Here is a 20182-nt window from a genome sequence, read left to right on the forward strand (position 1 = left end):
AAATCATGTGCTTGAAAATTTTGGTCCAAAACCCTTTTTTTTTTTGAGAAACAGTAAATTTATTCCAAAGAAAACGATTACAAAATATGAGAAAAGCCAGTGGTGGACAAAGAGTTCCCCCCCACTGCCCTATTACAACCATGAGTTACGGGTCTGTCGTCAGCGACAACATCCATGAGCCAATGGGGCCCAACCCCTAACCAACTAAAACGCCCATTTAATCGGGCTACAGACTTTGCAATAACATAAGCAGCACCATTCACACTTCTGGGCACATGGGAAATTCCTTGAATACCAACAGAAGCCAATAGCATCCTGACCTTGTCAACCAAAACACCCTCCGGAGCCAAACAATCATCACATCCATTCACCAATTGGACAGCCTCCAGGCAATCAGTTTCTACCTTTTCCATCCTCCAACCATTCTCTACCATTACTTCCAGTCCCAATATTAGTGCCTGCAGCTCAGCTGCACATGGCTGAAGACGGCCAATCAACCTTTCCCCCACCGCAAGCACCAAGTTCCCATCACCTCCCCTAATTAATGCCCCAATTCCAACATGAGACCCATTGTTAGAAACAGACTCACCACAATTAAGCTTCAGACCCTGTGGAGATGGAGGAGTCCACCGAACAATGTCAGGGGCAATTACCCCATTATTCCTCCTATCACAAGTCTCCCTTTCTTGCACCGTAATCAAGCTAGTCCAAATGGAGTAGCATTGATTAAATATGACTAAAGCAGGTCTAGGTTGACCACCATGCACAACTAGATTCCTTTCATTCCAATTGCTCCATAAAATGATAATTAACAACTTCATCTCATCCAAAGTTAAAACTTGTATGGCGTGCTCAATAAATGAAGAAAAATTGTTCGACGTACCCGGGTTCAGTTTCAAATAAAAACTCGCCCTCTCTAACACCGCAACACAAAGAGAGCACGAACGTGTTGCATGCAAAGGGGTTTCTTCAGCGACATGACACCTCGGACACATTGAACTATTAGAAATCCACCGTTGAAAAAGAGCCCACATGCACGGCAAATAGCCCGTCGAACACCTCCACAGAAAATGGGACATCTTAGGAGGCACTCGAAGTTTCCAAAGATGTCGCCAGTGCTCAGTGACCACCGGCACCACCTGCTGCCCATTCAAACTCTCCCTAGCATCTTTCATAGCCATCCAATACGCACTCTTAACCGAAAACCTTCCATTCTTATTTTGATTCCAGATCAATCTATCATGTCCATCCACACGAGTAAGAGGTATTGACAAGATGGCATCAACTTCTTGAACCGTTCCAACCCGTTCTAACAACTGCAAGTTCCATGCTCCAGACTCCGTAATTAAATCTGATACCAACATATTTCTGCCCACACTCCAAGTGGCCCCAACATAAATCTGATATCCAAGTGGCCCCCCCTCCTCCAAGTTTGATTAATGATCTGCCCACACTCTTCTTCTTTGGACCACATTTCTTCAAAAATAAAGCGTCGGGGCCTACGACCAACACCACCACCCTCACTCATAGGAGCCACATTTTCAATAAGTATCGGACAATGGTCAGAAGCCATCGTGACAAGATGATGACAAAGAAAGCCTCCCCATTTCTGAATTAGCTCCAAGTTTCCGAACCCACGATCAATCCGCTCTTTAACATTAGCTGTACCTATCCGTCGATTATCCCAAGTGAACTGATAACCAGTGAAGTCAAAGTCATACAAACCACAATCATGAAGAGCACTACGGAAATTATCAATCAACCTTTGAGGACGAATAGCATCCCCCGTCTTCTCATGAATCACAAGAATTTCATTACAGTCCCCACAGCACAACCACGGACCCTCCCTCTCGCTAGCCAATTGCCTCAATAAATGCCATGATAAATGCCTGCGTGTTGCCACCGGTTCCCCATAAAATCCCGTCACTCTACAAACATAACCATCCTCCCAAGTTACCATTGTATCAATATAGAAGAACGAAGAGGACAAAAAAGAAACTGAAATATTCCTCCTCCACATCAGACACAGCCCACCCGAGAAACCACCCCCTTCTTCGTCCCTCGGAACACAAAGAATACCCTCCATACCCACACTAGACTTCAAATTTCCCATTTGGCATGAGGTCATTTTTGTTTCCAAAAGGAAAACCAAGTCAGGTTTATGAAAATGAAGGAAATCCATCAGGTCTCTCAACGTCCGGGATCCCCTCATCCCACGGACGTTCCAACTTAAGATCCTCATTGCTCGTGGTGGGGCAGCTCAACTGCTCCCACCACTTCAGGGACACCCGACGAAAGCATCACCTTTTTTGATTGTCGATCTTCAGCTTCCACAATGTTCAGCTCCAACTTTCTCTTCACCACCTCACCCTCCATATCAGCTTCATTTTGAGCACCCTCCATTCTCAACTTTCGTTTAGCCGACACTGATATTAATCTCCTGCCCTTCAATTTGTTTCTGCATACTGGAGAGTTTCCACTTGCCCCCAAGGAGAATTCCAGTACAGTTATATCACTCTTGTCAATCCCATTAACAGGCGACCCCACATAAGGATCTTTCTCACCATAACTAACATTCGGACAAAAAGTTTGCTTGAGAACCGACCCCAACCTCCGAACTGCATCACTATCCACCACAGTCATTGTAGGTTGAATAGTCAATTGGAGCTTTTGATCACCACACACATCCAAACTAGCAGCCTTCGCACTCTGACACCCCTGGTCCTCCATCGTAGCAATAACACCTACTGAGTCCCCATCATACGGACTATTTTGCAGCATTGACTTCTCATGTGACCTAGCATTAACACTCACCGCATTCTCCGGGAAAAATGCCTTGTCATGGACTAGTCCCTCCATCTTACCCATCTTGCCAATTCTTTTCCCATACCCATCCGTACCAGCCCTAAGAGACAGAGGAAAGGGACGTTCAGATTCCAGCAATCCTTTGATTCCCAGCTTATCAAAACACACTCTAGCTGGGTGGCCAATCAATCCACACTGTTGACAAAACTCCGGAAGTCTTTCATAACGAAACTCAATCAATTGATCACCAAACTCTGGGAACTCGACGATACTACATCTTAACAATGCCAAAGAAATATCCAAACGCACCCTGATGCACAGACAATGTCCAGAGCAATACCCCTTAGCATCAACCTTCACCTCCTTATAAACTCCAAGCAAACCTCCTATATCCTTCGCAACCTCTGGAGTACGAAATTTCCATGGAACACCAAGAGCCTGAACCCAAAAAACTGAAGAATTCAACTCCACATCTAACACTGTTCTTGCTTTCCCCAAAGGCGCCATAACAATAAGAGACTTATCAAAGTCCCACGGCTCACGGTCCAACACTCTTCTCATATCCTCCTCACACCGGAAACATGCCAAGAAAACGATCACCTTCCACATCACTAATGGCAACTCCCATATCTCCCCTCCACAACCTTGTAAACAAGTCAATAAAACTTCTACGATGAAGCTGCCTATCCGTCAACACCTTGCAGACCACGGTAAATTGGAAATTCCTAGAAGACTCGGCCGCCAGACCACCAATCTTCAAAACTTTTGATTCCCTTGCCGAAAGAACCAGAGAGCCAGCAAACTTGCGTTCCACCTCCTCCATCTCACAGAGCATAATAGATTACTCCAACAAGACACCTTAACTAATGAGCAAACAATACGAAAGCGAGGATTTTACTAGAAAGCCCTAACTTCCGTCCTCCGAAACCTTAGCTGGCCATCTAACCCTCGTGACATACGTCAGAGGGACTCACGCGTGCTCAGGGGTACACACTAGTAGTCAGAGGGACTCACACCAGCTAAACAGCTTTAGCTTTACAGCGGTCAGAGGGAGTCACACCAGCTGAACAGCTTTAGCTTTACAGTCCATTAAGCCTAAAAAAATAAGCATGCTTGCAACTAGTTGTAAAGCACATGCCATATTATAATACCTGTCAGCAAAAGTGTTTTATTCTGGGCAGAAGGATGGCCGAGATCGTGGTGTAAAGACGCCGATCCAGACCGCCGTCGTCACCTCCACCAAACAGCCCAGGTCGGACCGTCTCAGTTAGGAACGTAGTCAGGATCGGCCTGACTACATGGAAACCTAAACAGGTAGGAATTTAGATAGGGCACCCGCAAGGCTTCCTCTCCTTCTTTCTCTCCACTTTGGACTTGTACATGTCGTTCAAAGATAGTGAACAACCCTTCAATCTCGTCTATCTTCAAACCATTATCAAAGAAGCCTTGCCCTTATACCCTGCTGTACCACTCCTCGCACCCCATGAATCCACAGAAGACTGCACCGTAGGAAACTACCATGAACTCCCCAAGACCACTTCCACTAATCTGAGATATGAGGCGTTCCGAGAAGAAGAAGAAGAAGAAGCAATCTGCATCTTCCAGAACTAATTGGTTTCAGAGTAAAACATAATGCCACCAACAATGCTGGAGAGATGTCTTCATTAGTACTCTCAAGTCTCGACTGGTGGTTCTTCGGCAGGCTTCTTGCTTTCTGACCCAGGTGCGCGCTTCTTCTTCTTTGATCAGGATTGGCGTGTTAATGTGCGCCCAGCTTTAGCACCAAGCAAAGTGACAATCGATCCCCACCCAGAAAATTATGAGAATGATTGAGATGGATGATAGTAAACCCAGCTACTCCAAGTCCGTTGTTATTGAGGATTTAAGAAGTCACGCTTAACACAACCAACCTGAGTTAATCAGACTCCTTGACCACAAGGGCACAACCTGCTGCCAATTCCAATATTCCGTACAGTTGAACTTGCTTCCGAAGCTCAGGACTCTCGGTTTCAAAGCACTTGACTTTATTATGTACAACCTCACTCTTTCCTCTGCACTTCAGAGCAAATTAAACATCAATCAAAATCAGCTATTCAAATTGAAAGAGATGAGCTGCCGTGGCTTTACAGTTCCGAAATTTTTTAACGAAGTAGTTCTGCGGTATCAGGACTTGATGCCAAAACTGGTCCAAAACCCTTTAAAACAAGACCATGACGCCCTCTGGGTGGTCTTCATGCCCTCCTTCTCCTCAAAATTTGAGTTTCAGAGGTTTGGAGAACTCGGTCAATCAAACCGCGAAAGTCCAAAGGTAACGAATTTCTGTCCTCTCTCTTATTAACTGGGTTCCCTGCATTACCATAGTGGGCTCAGTTAGTTCACCATGGTTAGGGATTGTTGTAGAAATTTCATTCTGCTTTCTTGGGTTTTATACTGGTGACCGTATCTGACTTTACGGACCTGAATTACGGCGTCGTTTTCTATTGACAAAGTTGATGATCTTAGCTGTTTAAGTAGTTTAGGTGATGCAATGACTATGGTTTAGAACAGAAGGCTGAATTTGTAGATAAGTTAGTGATAGTGAAGTGAAGAGGGGACCTTAATTAGGTACTGAGGGTTTGATTGCAAGAAATGATAAAGGGTTGGTTCCGGAATCGAAAGATTGTTTGAAAGCCTTATAAGTTTGTGATAAGAGTAGATGAAGAGATGAAACATTGGGGGGAATTACCGATTTCGTTGAAGTGAAAAGTTGCCTGTGGAAGCACTCATTCTGCTTGCACTGACAGTGTGCATAGTTTGCTCAATATTGTTGATTTGGAGACTTATACGAGAATGGATGGGAACATGTTTAGTGATGTGAATGGCCAATATGATCCAAAACCGGAATTCCATGTTTATGATATAGTATGGGGGAAAGTAAGGGGTTATCCGTGGTGGCCTGGACGGATATGTGATCCTTCAGCTTCATCGAATGAGGCAAAGATGCTTTTCAGAAAGGGTAGTTATTTGATAGATTATTTTGGGGATCACTCATTTACTTGGAATGAAGCACCACATATTAAGCCCTTTCTGGATTATTTCTCGCAAATGGAGAAGCAGAGTAACAAGGACGAATTCCAAAATGCCATTGCTTGTGCTCTGGACGAATTCTTAAGACGGGTAGAGTTGGGGGTGGTCTGTTCTTGCATATCTGGAGAGGTATATCCAAAACTCAAAAATCAGATAATTATTAGTGATGGAGTCAGGCAAGAAGAAGAAGAAGAAGAAGAAGAAGACAGTGGAAATGCTGGTGACGGTTCCCTTACCGCCATCTCTTTTGAACCTCAGAAACTCATTATGCTTCTAAAGGAGTTTGCTCAGTTTTCATATGGAAAAGCTGATCAACTAGAACTTTCAACATCAGTGATCCAATTATCAGCTTTCTATTGTTGGAAGAGTTCTCAGCTGTCGCTGCCAACAGAGAATGATGCCTATATATCAGTATTGGGGGAGAAGACTCAATTCAATGTATTAGGTCACAATTCACTTCCAGTAACTACAGATGAGAAGCTGGTGCAGAAATCTAAAAGTAAAGGTAACTATAATAACATATCTGAGGATAATAGTCTGGGTAAAGAACAGAAAAGTTTGTCAGATTTAACGGCTCAGAAGTGTTTCTCTGGGGGGAGGGAGGCACAATGGCACAAGGATATGCCACTGCACCCCCTGACACTTACTACTGTTCTATTTTGGTTACTTATACCTTGATACCCTTCTTTTTGGTCTATCTCTTGTTCATATATACAATAGTCTGCCAATAACACAGAATTTTTCTGCATGCAATAGTCATACATAGATAAACTATTAGTTTCGTAACGAAATCTTGCACAACTTAATTATAAGTTTGCCATAGGAAATTTGAACAACTAAAACAAATGCATGTAATGCTTTTAGCATGCTGAATTGCTGATGATAAATCATAAAACCAACAATGTATATGTGAATGGAAAATACCTTTGAAAAACAAGACAGACAGACACACACACACACACACGCACACACTATGTTAAGTGTTAATATTCATTCACAAATCACTACTCCTGCTTTTGTCCTCTTTTATATTTAAGCAAGCTCATGTATTGATGAGGTTTTGCTCTTTTTGTGGCTAACAACAATGATTGGGATGTTGTGCAACAGTGTGGCTGATGAAGAAGCAACGCACAATTCACACCCGCAGGAATAAAGTCCTGGTTCCGCCCCTGTGTTTGTCTATTCCAATGACTGATAATGCAGCAGAAGGGGAAGCTAGTGGTTTGGTTTCTTTACCTTCCATGAGTGAGAATACATCAGAAGGGGAAACTAGCAGTAAATTGATTTTGCAATCTTCTAATGAGAATCCAGGGGAAGTTGATGGTATAGCGGATGAAGATGTGACTGCAGTCAGTGAAGCTGCACTTCCAGTAACTAAGGATGAGAAATTGGTGCGGAAATCAGAAAATAAAGATTACTCATTGCACAAGTGTAAGCACATGTCTGAGTGCAGTATGAATTCGAGTGAAAAAGAGAAAACATCATCAGATTTAAAGGCTCATAAGTGTTTGTCTACTCCAATTTGTCAGAATGGATCAGAAGGGAAAGCAGGCAGTAAATTGACTTTACAGTCCTGTGTAAAGCGCAAGGCAGTTGATGTTATAGCTGATGACTTTGTGCTGAAACATAGGAAAAGTGATTCATCAACGAGGACTAAAGATGCACTTCCGCTAACTAAGGATGAGATGTTGGTGAGGAAATCAGAAAGTAAAAATAACTCGATGCATAAGTGCAAGAACATATGTGGAGATATGATGAATCCAAGTGAAGAACAGAAAAGTTTATCGGATTTAAATGGTGGGAAGTGTTTGTCTCCAACAAGTGAGTATGGATTTCCTTCTGATCGTACATTGACTTTGCACCCCTCTAGTAATATACGAAAGGAAGTCGATCCTATTCCTATAGCTGATGACTGTGCACTAAAAGATTGGGAAAGCAATTTATCAGCAGGGGATGTTGAGCAGTCTTTTGGAGTTGCAGATTTTATTAACTTGTTTCTACAGAGGGAGCACATTTTTGGAGCCGGAGAAAGGATCTGTCTGGTTGAATGAAACTGTGTGAGATCAAGATCGTACATCTCTCACCATTATATATATTTTGATGTGGAGAAGAATGCTGGAGAATGGAGACGGGAGTCTTCTTTTGTTGTGATTCAACTAGATCAGTCAGGTCGGAGAAAGTTTAGAATTAGGAACTCGTTTCTTTGGAAATTGATAAGCTACTCTGAATCAGGTTAAAACTCCATATGGATCTTGTGACTAATGAACCTGTTTTTACTTTTACTAATAGCTTTGTTTTTTGGGTAAACTCGGTGGCCATTATCTTAGTTATTACAGAATGTAAGAATATTGTCAGTACCCAAAAGAGTCAAAGGTAGTACTTGGTTAAAGATCCATGAAACTTAACACAGACGAAATGCAACGAAATCTAACAGAGCATTCATGCAAATCCATCAATCCATGAAATGCATTCTTCCATGTATTCATGTGGTGAAGGTTACGGGGTTCAGGTCATCATCGTCTTGTCCTCTTCAGTTTGTGCATTCAACAGCTTTTTCTTTCTCGATCTCATTCTCCAGCTTTTTCAGTTTTCTTATTCTGCTCAATCTTCATGATGACGTATTGAGGTACCATATTCTCAATAAGCACCGCTTTTGCAATCCTCTTGACCACCAAAAACCCGACAGATGAACTAAGAGCAGATCTACCGGTAACAGCAAGATTACATCCCTGTCGTTTTTATAGAACTAGTGAAAACCAATGATATTGAAAAATCTAATAATATCAGGAATATTGACAATGCAAAACAGAAGGGAAGGGAAGAGTGGTACTTACGCTGAGGTAGAGATTAGTTTCTGTCAGGTCTGCGATTTTCTGCATTTGAGTTATACAGTTCAAAGTCAGACATACAGGGAGCAGAAATTATCCTAAAACTAACAGAAAGGGATGCTATAGAACCGACACAAATACTAAAGGTGTTTTTCTCAGAGCAGAGATCAGTAAACTTCATGCACCTGCATGTGGTTCAATTCTTAAAACGCTTCACACGTTTGTCAAATTTCCCCTGCAGCAAAATGGTAGAGATAAAAAACAATAACAGAAAAAAGCCGAAAATATATATATGCCATTAATGGACTGAAATTAGCACAGCAATCGGACCAAGGACAATGCTCCAATTAATCAACTCCTGTTTAAAATAAAACCCCAACCAACTCTGACCCTTCTAGTATCATCAAAGTACAGAAAAAGATGCTGGAAAATAAAGACAGGCAAGAAGACAAAACTCATAAGAGATACCAGCGTCCAAAAGTGAAATAACCAACTTGTCGATCTTATATCGTGCGCAAAACCCACCATTCGAGTACCCGATCTTTATGACTTCACAGGGCCTGTCATGGATTGCTACTTGTATTACCTGACATAATAGAAAGCCAGTTGAAAGAGTTGGAGCTTTAAAGTTGAAAGAAAACACTGAGCACATGATATCAAGATTCAAACAGATACAAATTATATCATTTGAAGTTATGACAGAGGTAAGATCAAAACAATGAAGAAGGATGTGTCATTTATACTACAGGGATGGAAAGACGCATTAGAAACAAGAGTTCAACAAGCTTCTTAGCCCTTTTAATAGAATCTTCTGAACCATTATTGGCTGGGAATGCCCTCATGGTAGTGACCGGTTTACCCTTGTTTAAAAACTCGCCCTGAACATAGTTCAGAATTTTCAAATTATTATGTGCGTCAATTTGTAGATGATTTGCAATGGTCCATTGATGAATTAATCTAGAATTCTATTCCATCCCTAATTCATATTTGTAAACTGAGATCCACATGAGTGTTTTCATAGACATGACATACCTCAATGAAATGGCATGCAATGTCAAGCTTCTGTAGAGACGATTCCACCTTATTCCAATGTTCAATCAAATTTATGGCTGACAAAAACAAATTAAAGGGGAAATTGGTCTTTTGAATAGTTACAAATAATAATTATTTTGTAATAATAATAAGTCTCATAATTGGAGATAAGCGATCATCGCCGCTTCGTTATAGTAGACAATCGTCGCTGTTGATTTTCGATTTGAAACTCTGGATACCTGGATACCCAAGAAAGAACAGAGGGGATTTGTGTTAGGACTCTTATGCTATAATTACATATTGTCTTTGGCTAATGTGTTGATTTGTCTAAGGGCACGTTTGGAAAGGTAATGGAGATGAAGAGAATGATTAGGATGTATGAGTAGTTATTAACGTATATTAGTATAGAAATGAATACGGGCCTCAGGAATGCATTTTTTCTACCCAAAATATCCATACATATTTTCAATAACTCCAAATTACCAATAACCCTAAAAATATATATTTATATACACACACACTTTCATATGCATTTTTATCTTGATTATACACTTTCATATGAGTTTTGAAAGGAGCTCAATAATCGAAAATAATTCTAAGAGGACATATCAATCATGGTTTATCTTGCAGGTTGTTATTTGACCTTCTCCCTAGCTAATTTAGTCGTCAGATGGTGTCGCTTTGTTTGAACAATTGATAGAAACACCCTGAGCAATGAGGATGAGAAGAATTTACTAAGCTGCAAACAAAAGAACATGCGTTGACAATGTGAGCATGCACTGACAATCCCAGCTGGAAAATACTGCAAGCTGATCATGACCAAACAACTTAAAAGAAAAAATAAATCGCGCGCAGCCATCATATTTAAAGTAGACATTTGACGGGTTCATTTAGCAAGACTCTTTAACATAATAATTAAGCTAACATTTAGGGTTCAAGGCTAAAGAAGCACACTCTTCAGTACCTCGAAAGCTCCAACTATTAAAACATATAAACTTGTACTGCTAACAAAGATAAACAGATCAAAATATGCAAGAAGAAGAACACGACCAAAACTTTCGCCGCTAAGTGAACCTCACGAATCTGCTAGGAGTGCTTTCTTGCATCTCACGCAACAACCTTTTTCTCCATCCACCCTCTACCAGTATAGACTTCAATGATGGGCATGCAAGCACTAGGTCTTCCAAATCAGATCCACTAACATGAATCCGAATGTAGCGTAGATCAAGGGATTGTAAGCGTTTGTGACTTAAAAATGCACGAACACCAACTCCGGTCACGAATCCATTACCTCTCAAATTAAGCATCTCTAAGTTGAGGCAATTCTCAGCGAGAGCGAGAATGGTGCGGTCTGTGACTTTGGGGCCCCAAGCAAAGTTCAATTTCTTGAGGGTTACAATTGCGGAGATCGCCAAGCCTCCAATTCAGTGACTCGCCGACAATGAGTCAAATTTAGCTCCTCCGAGACACACATCTTCTGCAAGAGTGAGACCCCAGAATCAGTGATTCTATGACACCCCTTAAGGACCAATTCCTTTATGGTTTTTGAGCAAGACCCATTTGTCAAAAATCTCAATCCACAATCCGTAATGTCACAGCTTTCCAAATTCAAAACGGTAATCGGACAACTTGAGGACCCAATTGCTTCAAGGGTTTTGTCAGAAACCAGCTTACACAATTCCAAATTCAAATACTTCAAGTTATCCGCTAAAGTTATGAAATACACAATTCCATCATCCTCAATCTTATAATATCTCCCACGAAGCACAACCTTGGATAATCTGGGACACTTATTTGATAGTGTGCATAGACCTCGGGTCCCAACTACACTAAAGGACCGCACCGGTGTTGTAAGGTCGATGACGTCCTCTAGTTTGGGACATCTTTGGGCTAATAATTCGAGGTCAGCGTTGCTTAGAGACAGGGATGTTTGGAATGTGACCAAGTTTGGAAATCTATCAAGTAATCGAGGGAGACGATCGAGTTCGAGAACACGAATGCATGATCGGTTCCGACCCTCCGCTACCCACCATTGCTTACAGACCTAAGAGAATGATTTTCTATCCTCTGGAACCCAGTTCAAGATTAGGCCTAGCTCGTCGTTACATTGGGCATCCATATATAGTCTTGTTTGTTTTGTGCTCAAAGCAATGCAAAATATGGAATTATATGGACACGAAATAGAGAACAAATGGATATTGGAGAATTCTCTTATCATATAGAGTAGCTAGGTGTAAAGTGTGTTTTGTAGCGTTACATACCTTATACAACAAGGAATGTAAATCCCTAATCAATCTTGGTGAATGTTATAATTAAAGTCTAATCCTAAATCTAATTAGATACTGAAAATATTCTACAACATTAACTAATGCCCAACGAGATCAATATGAGTAGTTTGTGATCTGTAAGCACACGACGCAACATGAACATAAATAAGGAGCAAGTCTTTTCAAGTATTTTGTGTTATGGTGGGTCAAGGATTGTTGTGGAAATTTCATTCTGCTTTCTAGGGTTTTATACTGGTAATACTTGATTAAAGATCCATGAAACTTAAAACAGACGAAATGCAACGAAATCTAACACAGGATTCACTCATGCAAATCCATCAACCCATGAAATGCATTCTCCCGTGTTTTCATGTGGTGAAGATCATGGGTTTCGGGTCATCAACGCCTTGTCGTCTTCAGTTTGTGCATTCAACAGCTTTTTCTTATTCTGCTCAATCTTCAGCGTTTTCTCATTCTTCTCAATCTTCATGATGACGTGTTTTTATTGCCGGTTCTATTTATACATTTGCCGCATGTAGCAAGACCCGTAGTATAATCATCCAGCTAACATCCATAACCAACTGAATTGTTCAAGGCTGAAATAGCACTCTCCAGTTTCTTGAAATCTCCGATCTAACTGTTAAAAGATGTAGACTTGTACTGCTAACACCACTACAATTTATGGCAATAGCCACATGCACTATTGGTGACAAGTTTGGGCCAAAGGCCACATATGTGAGTGTCTATGACCCATTGCCACATTACAGCCACTTTTAAATGGGTCAGTGCCCTGTAGGCCAGTTGCAATACATCATACCAGTCACGTTTATATGCTTCTGTGGGTACAATGAGTCTGACATTGTGGTGGGCCATGTAACTGCAACACCCACGATTGTGTGTGTCTAGCAATCAAATAATAAAGGTTCTTCTTTCATTTAATTACACCATCCGGTGGGTCCCCCTAAATATTTTTATTTATTTTTATTTTTTATTTTTTGGTTAATCATGAATTTGACACAAACCACATTGGCCCGTGGCTTTCGTTCAAAATTCCCAAAAAAAAAAATAAACAAAACAAATGTTAATTACAAAAGCATATTGAAACCTTCATTTAATACTTTTATATTACATTAATCACTCCAGGTATAATACCTGATAGATACACAAACTACCATAGAGTTCAAATAGTAGTTGAACACTATTAAACTAAATCAAACTTCACAGATCATACATCCAAAATCTATATCTGCTTATGAAGCTAAACTTAAAAGCCTCTGCACTTATCCCATGATTACGTAGGTACCACCTAATCAAGACCAAAACAACAAAAATACAGAGGCCTTAAGCACAATTGTTACTAACCAAAAGGTGAAATCTGAAGTGCCTCAATTTCTGGTAACTTGCTGCTGCAATTCTTCAGAGCAATGTGGTATGTAAACATCATCCAAGTTCTCCTCATATGAAGATTGAATATGGCTCATCGATGGTTGGAGAGAAGCACCCTTCATTCTTAAAGCTGCAGCAAGCATATCAGTTGACTCATATGCCCCAAGTAACAAAGCCATAAGAGCTTCCTGTTTTTTCATTGCAATCTCCATATTTTTAAATTTATCTTTTGTGGCCAGAGTTTGTTTGTTCAGTTCTTCCCTAAGCTTATCTTCCTTTTCTTGGCTCTCCTTCCGAATCGTTTCAATCTCAGCCTCATGTTGTTCTCTCATTGCTTGTACCTCTAAATGAACACCTCTCTTCTGCACTAGTACACCAGGAACTTGTTCAGGTCTGACTCCAAAGCCAAATCCTCGCACCCCTCCACGTGTCTCTTTTCCAAGCACAGACACATATACTTCATTGATTTCAAAATCATTAAGAGTCTCTGGAAGTTGGGATGCCCTCTTTGTAGTCTTCATCTTGTCAATCTTGTCCTTCATTAAGGCCTATATCAAACAGTTGGTATAACTAATCACAGTAAGTACAATATCAATGTTGAGTACGCTTAAGCACTTGAAAATAATATGTCAAGAAGTCAAAAGTGATGCTTACAATAGCTTGTTTAGAATTTGGTTCATCAGGGTGGACATGGGTAAGCTCAAACATTTTGCAACGGTCTGGGTTTACACCTCCATTTATTTTTTTCTACATACATATGAACCAAGAATCTAATTAAGAAAAACAAACATAAAAAAGTAATATGAGATATGCAAGTACCATGAAGGACAAGTAAATAAAAACCTGCAACAACGCTTCTTATTTAATCAGAAACACTAAAAAAGAAGGTTGCAACAAGTAGAGTACAGGGTATGCAAATGGCGATTAAGGTCTTGCATGTTTTAAGAGCAGAACATTGGTCAAAACAAGAGAAGAGAATACGTCATGATGAAGGCCAGTGAAAATTGAAAATCAAGCAATTACTTAAGACAAATGGTAATCAGTAGTAACTATGAAACCAAACAACTTAAAAATAAATAAATAGGTCCTTCATAACATGATTAACAATAACAAACTACTTGAGGCAATACAACAATATCCTGAGAACTTAAATAAGATAAACCAGTTTCTCACAAACCTTTTAAATTTCAAGGTGAAAATAAGCAAACGTTATTTCGTAATGAGGCTAGTTAGGTGGAGAATACCTTGAAAGCAGAACATAAATTTTTACTAAACCAAGCCCTCCTACTGGTGGTACAAGAGCAAAACTTTATCATCTGGTGCATTCGTCTAAGCATAGACTTTTATACAGCATACGTTTGTAATACAAATAATTGGTAATATATATCATGTTATTTTCAAGTTTTCACTACACATATGTACTTCTGCATTGCCACAAATTAAGACATGCTAGTTACATTATTCTCTCACAACTAGTACATTCTCTCACAGTAGATACTCATAATTGAATACATTCTCTATTGCTGCTAGAGTGACTAAGTTCATATATAGAGAAAACATAGACTTTTATATGTAACACTATGCAGATTAATTCAATATGTATGGCTATTCAATAACATAACAACTTACATATTTGTTCCTGATCTCTGCAAATGTCTTTGTGCCAGTTGTGTGCATCATCCTACGCTTTGCCCGACTCTGCTTGTTCACAATAGAACGCCACTGCATTAAGGTTCAAATATGTTACAGTAAGGTAAATTATAAACTACCCCATCCTCTTGCAGATTTCATTAAACATAGATATATTCAGTCCTTGTTTCTGGTGCACATGCAGTTATAGCAGTAAAGTTAATTTTCAGGACGAATATCACACAATCATATGAAAACATTATGCATCCCGTAAACATATATACCTGTTCCTTTTCATCTTCCCAGTGGTTAACTAGTGCAACCCATTGTTCTTTGCTTACCCTCCCATCTTTGCATTTAAAACGCTCTTCAGTACCAACATTTGGGGTATACCATACTTTCCGGAGTTTCGCCTTAAATGTCTTCCAACGATCATTCAACTTCCTCTCCACCACAAACCTTATCCTCCCACTCTTTCTTTGAGTTTCGGGGTCCGACCAATCAATAGTTCTCTAATATTACACATATACAAAAGATGTTATTAAATTATGAAGCTACAAATTATTAAACTTTAAACTAATCAGAATGTCCATAGTTAAAATTATAAACCAACACTTAGGTAGTTAAGTATGATTACCCTGATTGCATCCCATGCCTCATCTAGTTTCTTTCCTTTACGAAACTCTCGCCAATCAAAGACATTGAGCTGAAACAACCTATGATCTGTGGCCTTCATGCCAAGGTATCGTTGCCATCTTGCAACAGTTGCTTCTGGCTCCACAGCTTGCCCTTCATCATTGAACTTCAAGTATTCCACATTCCCTCCTTTTGCCCAATTTGGCCTATTTACTCCACGCAAATTAAAGCTATCATCCTCTTCAGCTTCAGAGTTCGAGCCATCCGTAAACTCATTCACAATCCCAACCACATTATGAAACTCATTAGTTATGTTTGTTTGTTGCATGTGTAGCAAAGATTGAGCAATCTCCATTTCATTGCTTAGAGGCTCCATATTGAACTCCATAAGTGATGACACCTGTGAATATCACATTTATTTCAGAATATCCTATCAGATTAGTCTTATACTATAGAGAAATTATCAGATCATCTACACTGTTCTGCTATACTACTTTCATAATTAATAACTACCTGTAGTTCTAATTAGACTTCTCATAAACCAATTGAAAAAAAGAATCTATAACTAGAAAACAAACTGCTCTGACAATGACATAATAGTTATTGAAAATAAAAAAACTCATCTGCCACAAAGTAACAAGATTTGAAGTCAAAGATGTTTCTGTATTTTGGTTGGATAACTCATCTGCCACAAAGCAACAAAATAAGCCAAACAATATATGATTATACTTGCAAACCATTTTGTTCTAATCACAATCCAAGAACCAACCAGAATACAACAGTGAGTCTTTATTCACTGACCAATTCAATTTTCCCTTACAGCTCACTAACTAAGAATAGTACAATAATTGATTAGCCCTGGGAAGATCCCTTATGTAGTTAGATAGAACCAACTTTGATTCAATATAAGTTAATGTTCACAGAGATTCCAATTAACCTTTAAAGGGATCTTGGTTAAAGCTATTAATAACCAAGTTCTGCAGTAGTGTTCACAATAAGGATCTTCTATTTTAGAATATAGACCGGACAAGGACTTACCATCACTCCCTTTTTAGAAGATGCACATGTACTGCAGTGTTCACAATAAGGATCTACTACTTCAGAATATAGACCGGACAAGGACTTACCATCACCTCCTTTTTAGAAGATGCATGTACATGTACTGAGTGTTCACAATAAGGGATCTACTTTTCAGAAGATAGAATCATATACTTGCTTACCACTACTGCAGTTTCTTCTTCAGCTGTTGTGCTCGTCTTCTTCTTGGATATCATTCTACTTTTGATTGTTGGAGAGCTACAACCCTATAGGTTTTTTTTTTATCATGTTCCAAATATAGTCCCTCTCCTTTCTTGGGTTCTACACCATATTCTAATATTAACTCAAACATTTAATTGGTGATTGCATTATGGCGGGATTCAATCCCGCTCATTACTTTCTAAATTTTATGTTTTGCTTCTTTGTAATTATATTTCATTGATTTTAAGTTTCCCAATCTATTTTGTTAAAAGATTTGTCCTTGTTAGCAGGCATTAGTACGTGGTTGACATAATTTAACTATTCCTATTATATAATAAGAAACATCTAGTCTTTTAACTTTTGTTGCCTCAGCAGATATACTATTATCAAGAAGCCACAAATGCCCACAGTCCCAGTCCCAGACTTCCTTTAGAGAATATATGTACCAAAGTAGTGCCACGAATGGTATTGGTTAGTGTGTAGGTTTATTAAACACATACTGTGATTGACATTGACTAAAAGAATCTCATTATTATTATTCTCACTTTTACTATTTCATGACATTGGCCTACCTCCTGGAAGATTTTGATGGATACAATATGCTACCACATATCTGTGTTATATATAACAGGGTTTATAGCAACATATCCATATTGTCCAAGTAGTTTCCTAACTTTCCTTTCTAACTAATTTGTAGAAAGTTTCTTCTGTCCATCCCAATGCTCCCTAAAAAAGGTTCTAAAAACTGTAAGAGAATGCTCTCTTTCAATTCGGAGGAACTAAGCAAGACCAATTCTACTGAAGTTGGAGATGCATCTTCAAATAATCTTGCTCTTTCTTTATCTAATTGTGCTCCTTCATCACCTGATATTGCTCTTTCATCAACTAATATTGCTAATGCTACTCTTTCTCCATCTAATGTTTCTCCTCAACGGAACAGTTCTGGTGGCATACGCAACGACATGCTGCAAATTATGTATCCTCTCCTCTTTAAAGATGATGGTTCATGGCACGGACCTAGTGTGAGTGTACCCTCAAATTTATCTCCTTATAAGTTGCACATCAGGACTCCAGTACCTACTGTTCAATCAAGTCATTCAGAAAAAGGTGAGTCCTGTTTATTTTCAGACATTCCTGATACTGAACTTGAGGAGGTTAGCTCTGTTCACCACCTTATAGCTGAGAAAAGAGGAATTTACAGGCGACCACAACCTGGTGTGACTTCCCCTAAACCGGACAAGGATGCCAAATATGATGCAACCGGGGACGAGGAAGATGATGCATGTAGTTAAACATTGATGCAATATAAATTTCCAAGTATGTTTGCATGAGGAAGATGTGTTAGCAGTATGTTTTTAATCTTTCTTTATGTTTAATTTTGATGTTGTGTATGTGGTCCTTTTAACTCTTGCATGTTTCTAAGATTCTCCATTTTAATTGAATGCATTTCAATCTCTACAATAATTTGAGGCTAGTTACTGCTGCTACCTTTATATTTATCCCATGCCTCAAATGTTTTTAATAGGCTCAATATGTAGGTTAACTTAATAAGGAAAAAAAAAACAAAGAAAAAAATAAGAAGAAGATGATATATTCAATACATCATCTGGAAGGGCAGAAGATACAAAATATAGCAAAACAGATTTCTGTTTTTAATCAAGTTCTAAAGGGAGAAATGCAAAACAGACCACGTCATAGTACCACTGAAAACACACTAGTAGAATGCAAGTTTGTCAGCTCATCACCATCATATTGATCAATCTTGACAAAGCAATTTATCATGACAAAGTTTCATCAATCTTGATCTGTAAAGAAGAGCAACTCATGATTAATTCCTATTTCCGACTATGGTGGTCCTATAAAGAAGAAAGATTGTTATATGCTTCCTCGGCCTATTTGTCAAAAAATGCTGAATTTACAATTTCGAAACAAAATATGGTTAGTATCCATGACAGATTTCTCACAACTACTTGAGTTTCCAAAAGGCAATTGATGATGGTCTCACCCTTGCGATATCAAGGGACATGCAAGAGATTAATTTTGATTTATGAGACTCTAAAAATGCAATTGAAGCAGCTAGCAAGACTAGATACACAAGACAGGGAACTTTACCTTAATCCTGATACTCCAAGATATCTGAATCGACGGTCATCGTGAATTTCTTGTAAAGTCAATTAGGAAATTGATGTGTGGCTTCACTTGCCACAATTAGTCGTTACCAGAAGTGGAAGTGCAGCCAAGCATGGTCCTGTCTCAACAAATTTAAATTGTAAACGACCCTACTTACGAATGGCATATATCTCATAGTTGAAAATAAACTGAAGACATTATGAGTTGTGAATAAATGCTGATGCAGATTTATTGCATCTTTAACTTCAAGTATCATTGGGAATGTGTAATCATTTCTTGCAAAACATGTCAGGAAAACAAAAGGAACTCTTATTATGTAAATCCTAATCACTACAAGTAATGTAAAATTCAGTAGCAAATAAACCAGATAACAGTTAACATGCTCATACCCTGTTTTCAGTAATCATATCTAAGTAGCATTCCTAATTGAAACATTTGACATGTTAAAAGTTAAAACTACTGGTGTTGAAATGGAATCTTCACAAACATAGAAACATAAATCTTGAATGCAAACTGGTGACCAAAAAAAATATGAAAAGAACTTTGAAGATGAGATTGACGAAAGGCATACACTGATACACAGGACACTTACAGAGCTGAAAATGAAACATATAAAAGTCAAGTCAGAAGAATATAGTAGTAATCGGCTGCTGACAAAAGCTCCCAAGTTCTTCCAATTTATGACAGCAAAAGCAATTCATCATGACAAAGTTTCATCAATCTTGATCTGTATCATCACCATCATACTCGTTATCCTCACTACCATCATAAGGGAGGTGGGGTTGGGGAGGTAATGCTTGATTAACTGTGAATCCATCAACATCAGTCCTGACATTTTCCTCATCCAAATCCATAGATGCATCATCTATGTTCTGTGCATTACATGGATCATCATGGACAGCAACCACAAGGTTGTATAGATCACGAGGCTTCGTCTTTATTGCTACGTGCCAATCGGTATCAATGGGATCTTGGACATAAAATACTTGTTCAGCTTGTGAGGCAAGTATGAGAGTGTCCCCATCAGATATGAGCTTTGTAAAGTTTACTGATACAAAACCATATTCATCTATCTGCAATCCTGTAGAATTGCCCTTACTATTGCACCAATCACATTCAAACAAGACAATCTTGCCTACCTCCTCATAATTAAGCTCAATGACA

General features: G+C 39.1%; 2 protein-coding genes and 1 long non-coding RNA gene across 3 annotated transcripts; 1 reads left to right on the forward strand and 2 right to left on the reverse strand.

Annotated features, from left to right (window-relative positions):
• The first annotated feature begins 3788 nt into the window (after positions 1-3788).
• LOC112193772 lies at positions 3789-8289 on the forward strand. The gene is made up of 2 exons (XM_024334000.2): positions 3789-6376; positions 6979-8289. Exons 1-2 carry the CDS (start codon positions 5635-5637, stop codon positions 7920-7922), a joined length of 1686 nt encoding a protein of 561 aa, XP_024189768.1. The 5' UTR covers positions 3789-5634; the 3' UTR covers positions 7923-8289.
• Positions 8290-8462: 173 nt separating this feature from the next.
• On the reverse strand, positions 8463-9094 carry LOC121052175. Its single transcript, XR_005808257.1, has 3 exons — positions 8885-9094; positions 8706-8744; positions 8463-8600 (listed from the first exon to the last, which is right to left on the reverse strand). It is a non-coding gene; the product is annotated as an uncharacterized LOC121052175 (long non-coding RNA).
• Positions 9095-13109: 4015 nt separating this feature from the next.
• On the reverse strand, positions 13110-19019 carry LOC112194341. The gene is made up of 6 exons (XM_024334590.2): positions 19001-19019; positions 15651-16049; positions 15298-15525; positions 15014-15106; positions 14039-14131; positions 13110-13932 (listed from the first exon to the last, which is right to left on the reverse strand). Exons 2-6 carry the CDS (start codon positions 16035-16037, stop codon positions 13384-13386), a joined length of 1350 nt encoding a protein of 449 aa, XP_024190358.1. The 5' UTR covers positions 16038-16049; positions 19001-19019; the 3' UTR covers positions 13110-13383.
• Positions 19020-20182: the final 1163 nt, after the last annotated feature.

Source organism: Rosa chinensis, chromosome 3 (assembly GCF_002994745.2).
Source record: "Rosa chinensis cultivar Old Blush chromosome 3, RchiOBHm-V2, whole genome shotgun sequence".
NCBI classification, from domain to species: Eukaryota; Viridiplantae; Streptophyta; class Magnoliopsida; order Rosales; family Rosaceae; genus Rosa; species Rosa chinensis.

Excerpts from the sequence above, each read along its gene's own strand:
- LOC112194341 (XM_024334590.2), bottom strand. The coding sequence starts at position 16,037 with ATGGAGTTCAATATGGAGCCTCTAAGCAATGAAATGGAGATTGCTCAA. Across the intron at positions 15,526-15,650 it reads AGGCATGGGATGCAATCAGG|AGAACTATTGATTGGTCGGA; the intron begins GTAATCATACTT and ends GTGTAATATTAG. Across the intron at positions 15,107-15,297 it reads GGGAAGATGAAAAGGAACAG|TGGCGTTCTATTGTGAACAA; the intron begins GTATATATGTTT and ends ACCTTAATGCAG.
- LOC112193772 (XM_024334000.2), top strand. The coding sequence starts at position 5,635 with ATGGATGGGAACATGTTTAGTGATGTGAATGGCCAATATGATCCAAAA. Across the intron at positions 6,377-6,978 it reads GCAGAAATCTAAAAGTAAAG|TGTGGCTGATGAAGAAGCAA; the intron begins GTAACTATAATA and ends GTTGTGCAACAG.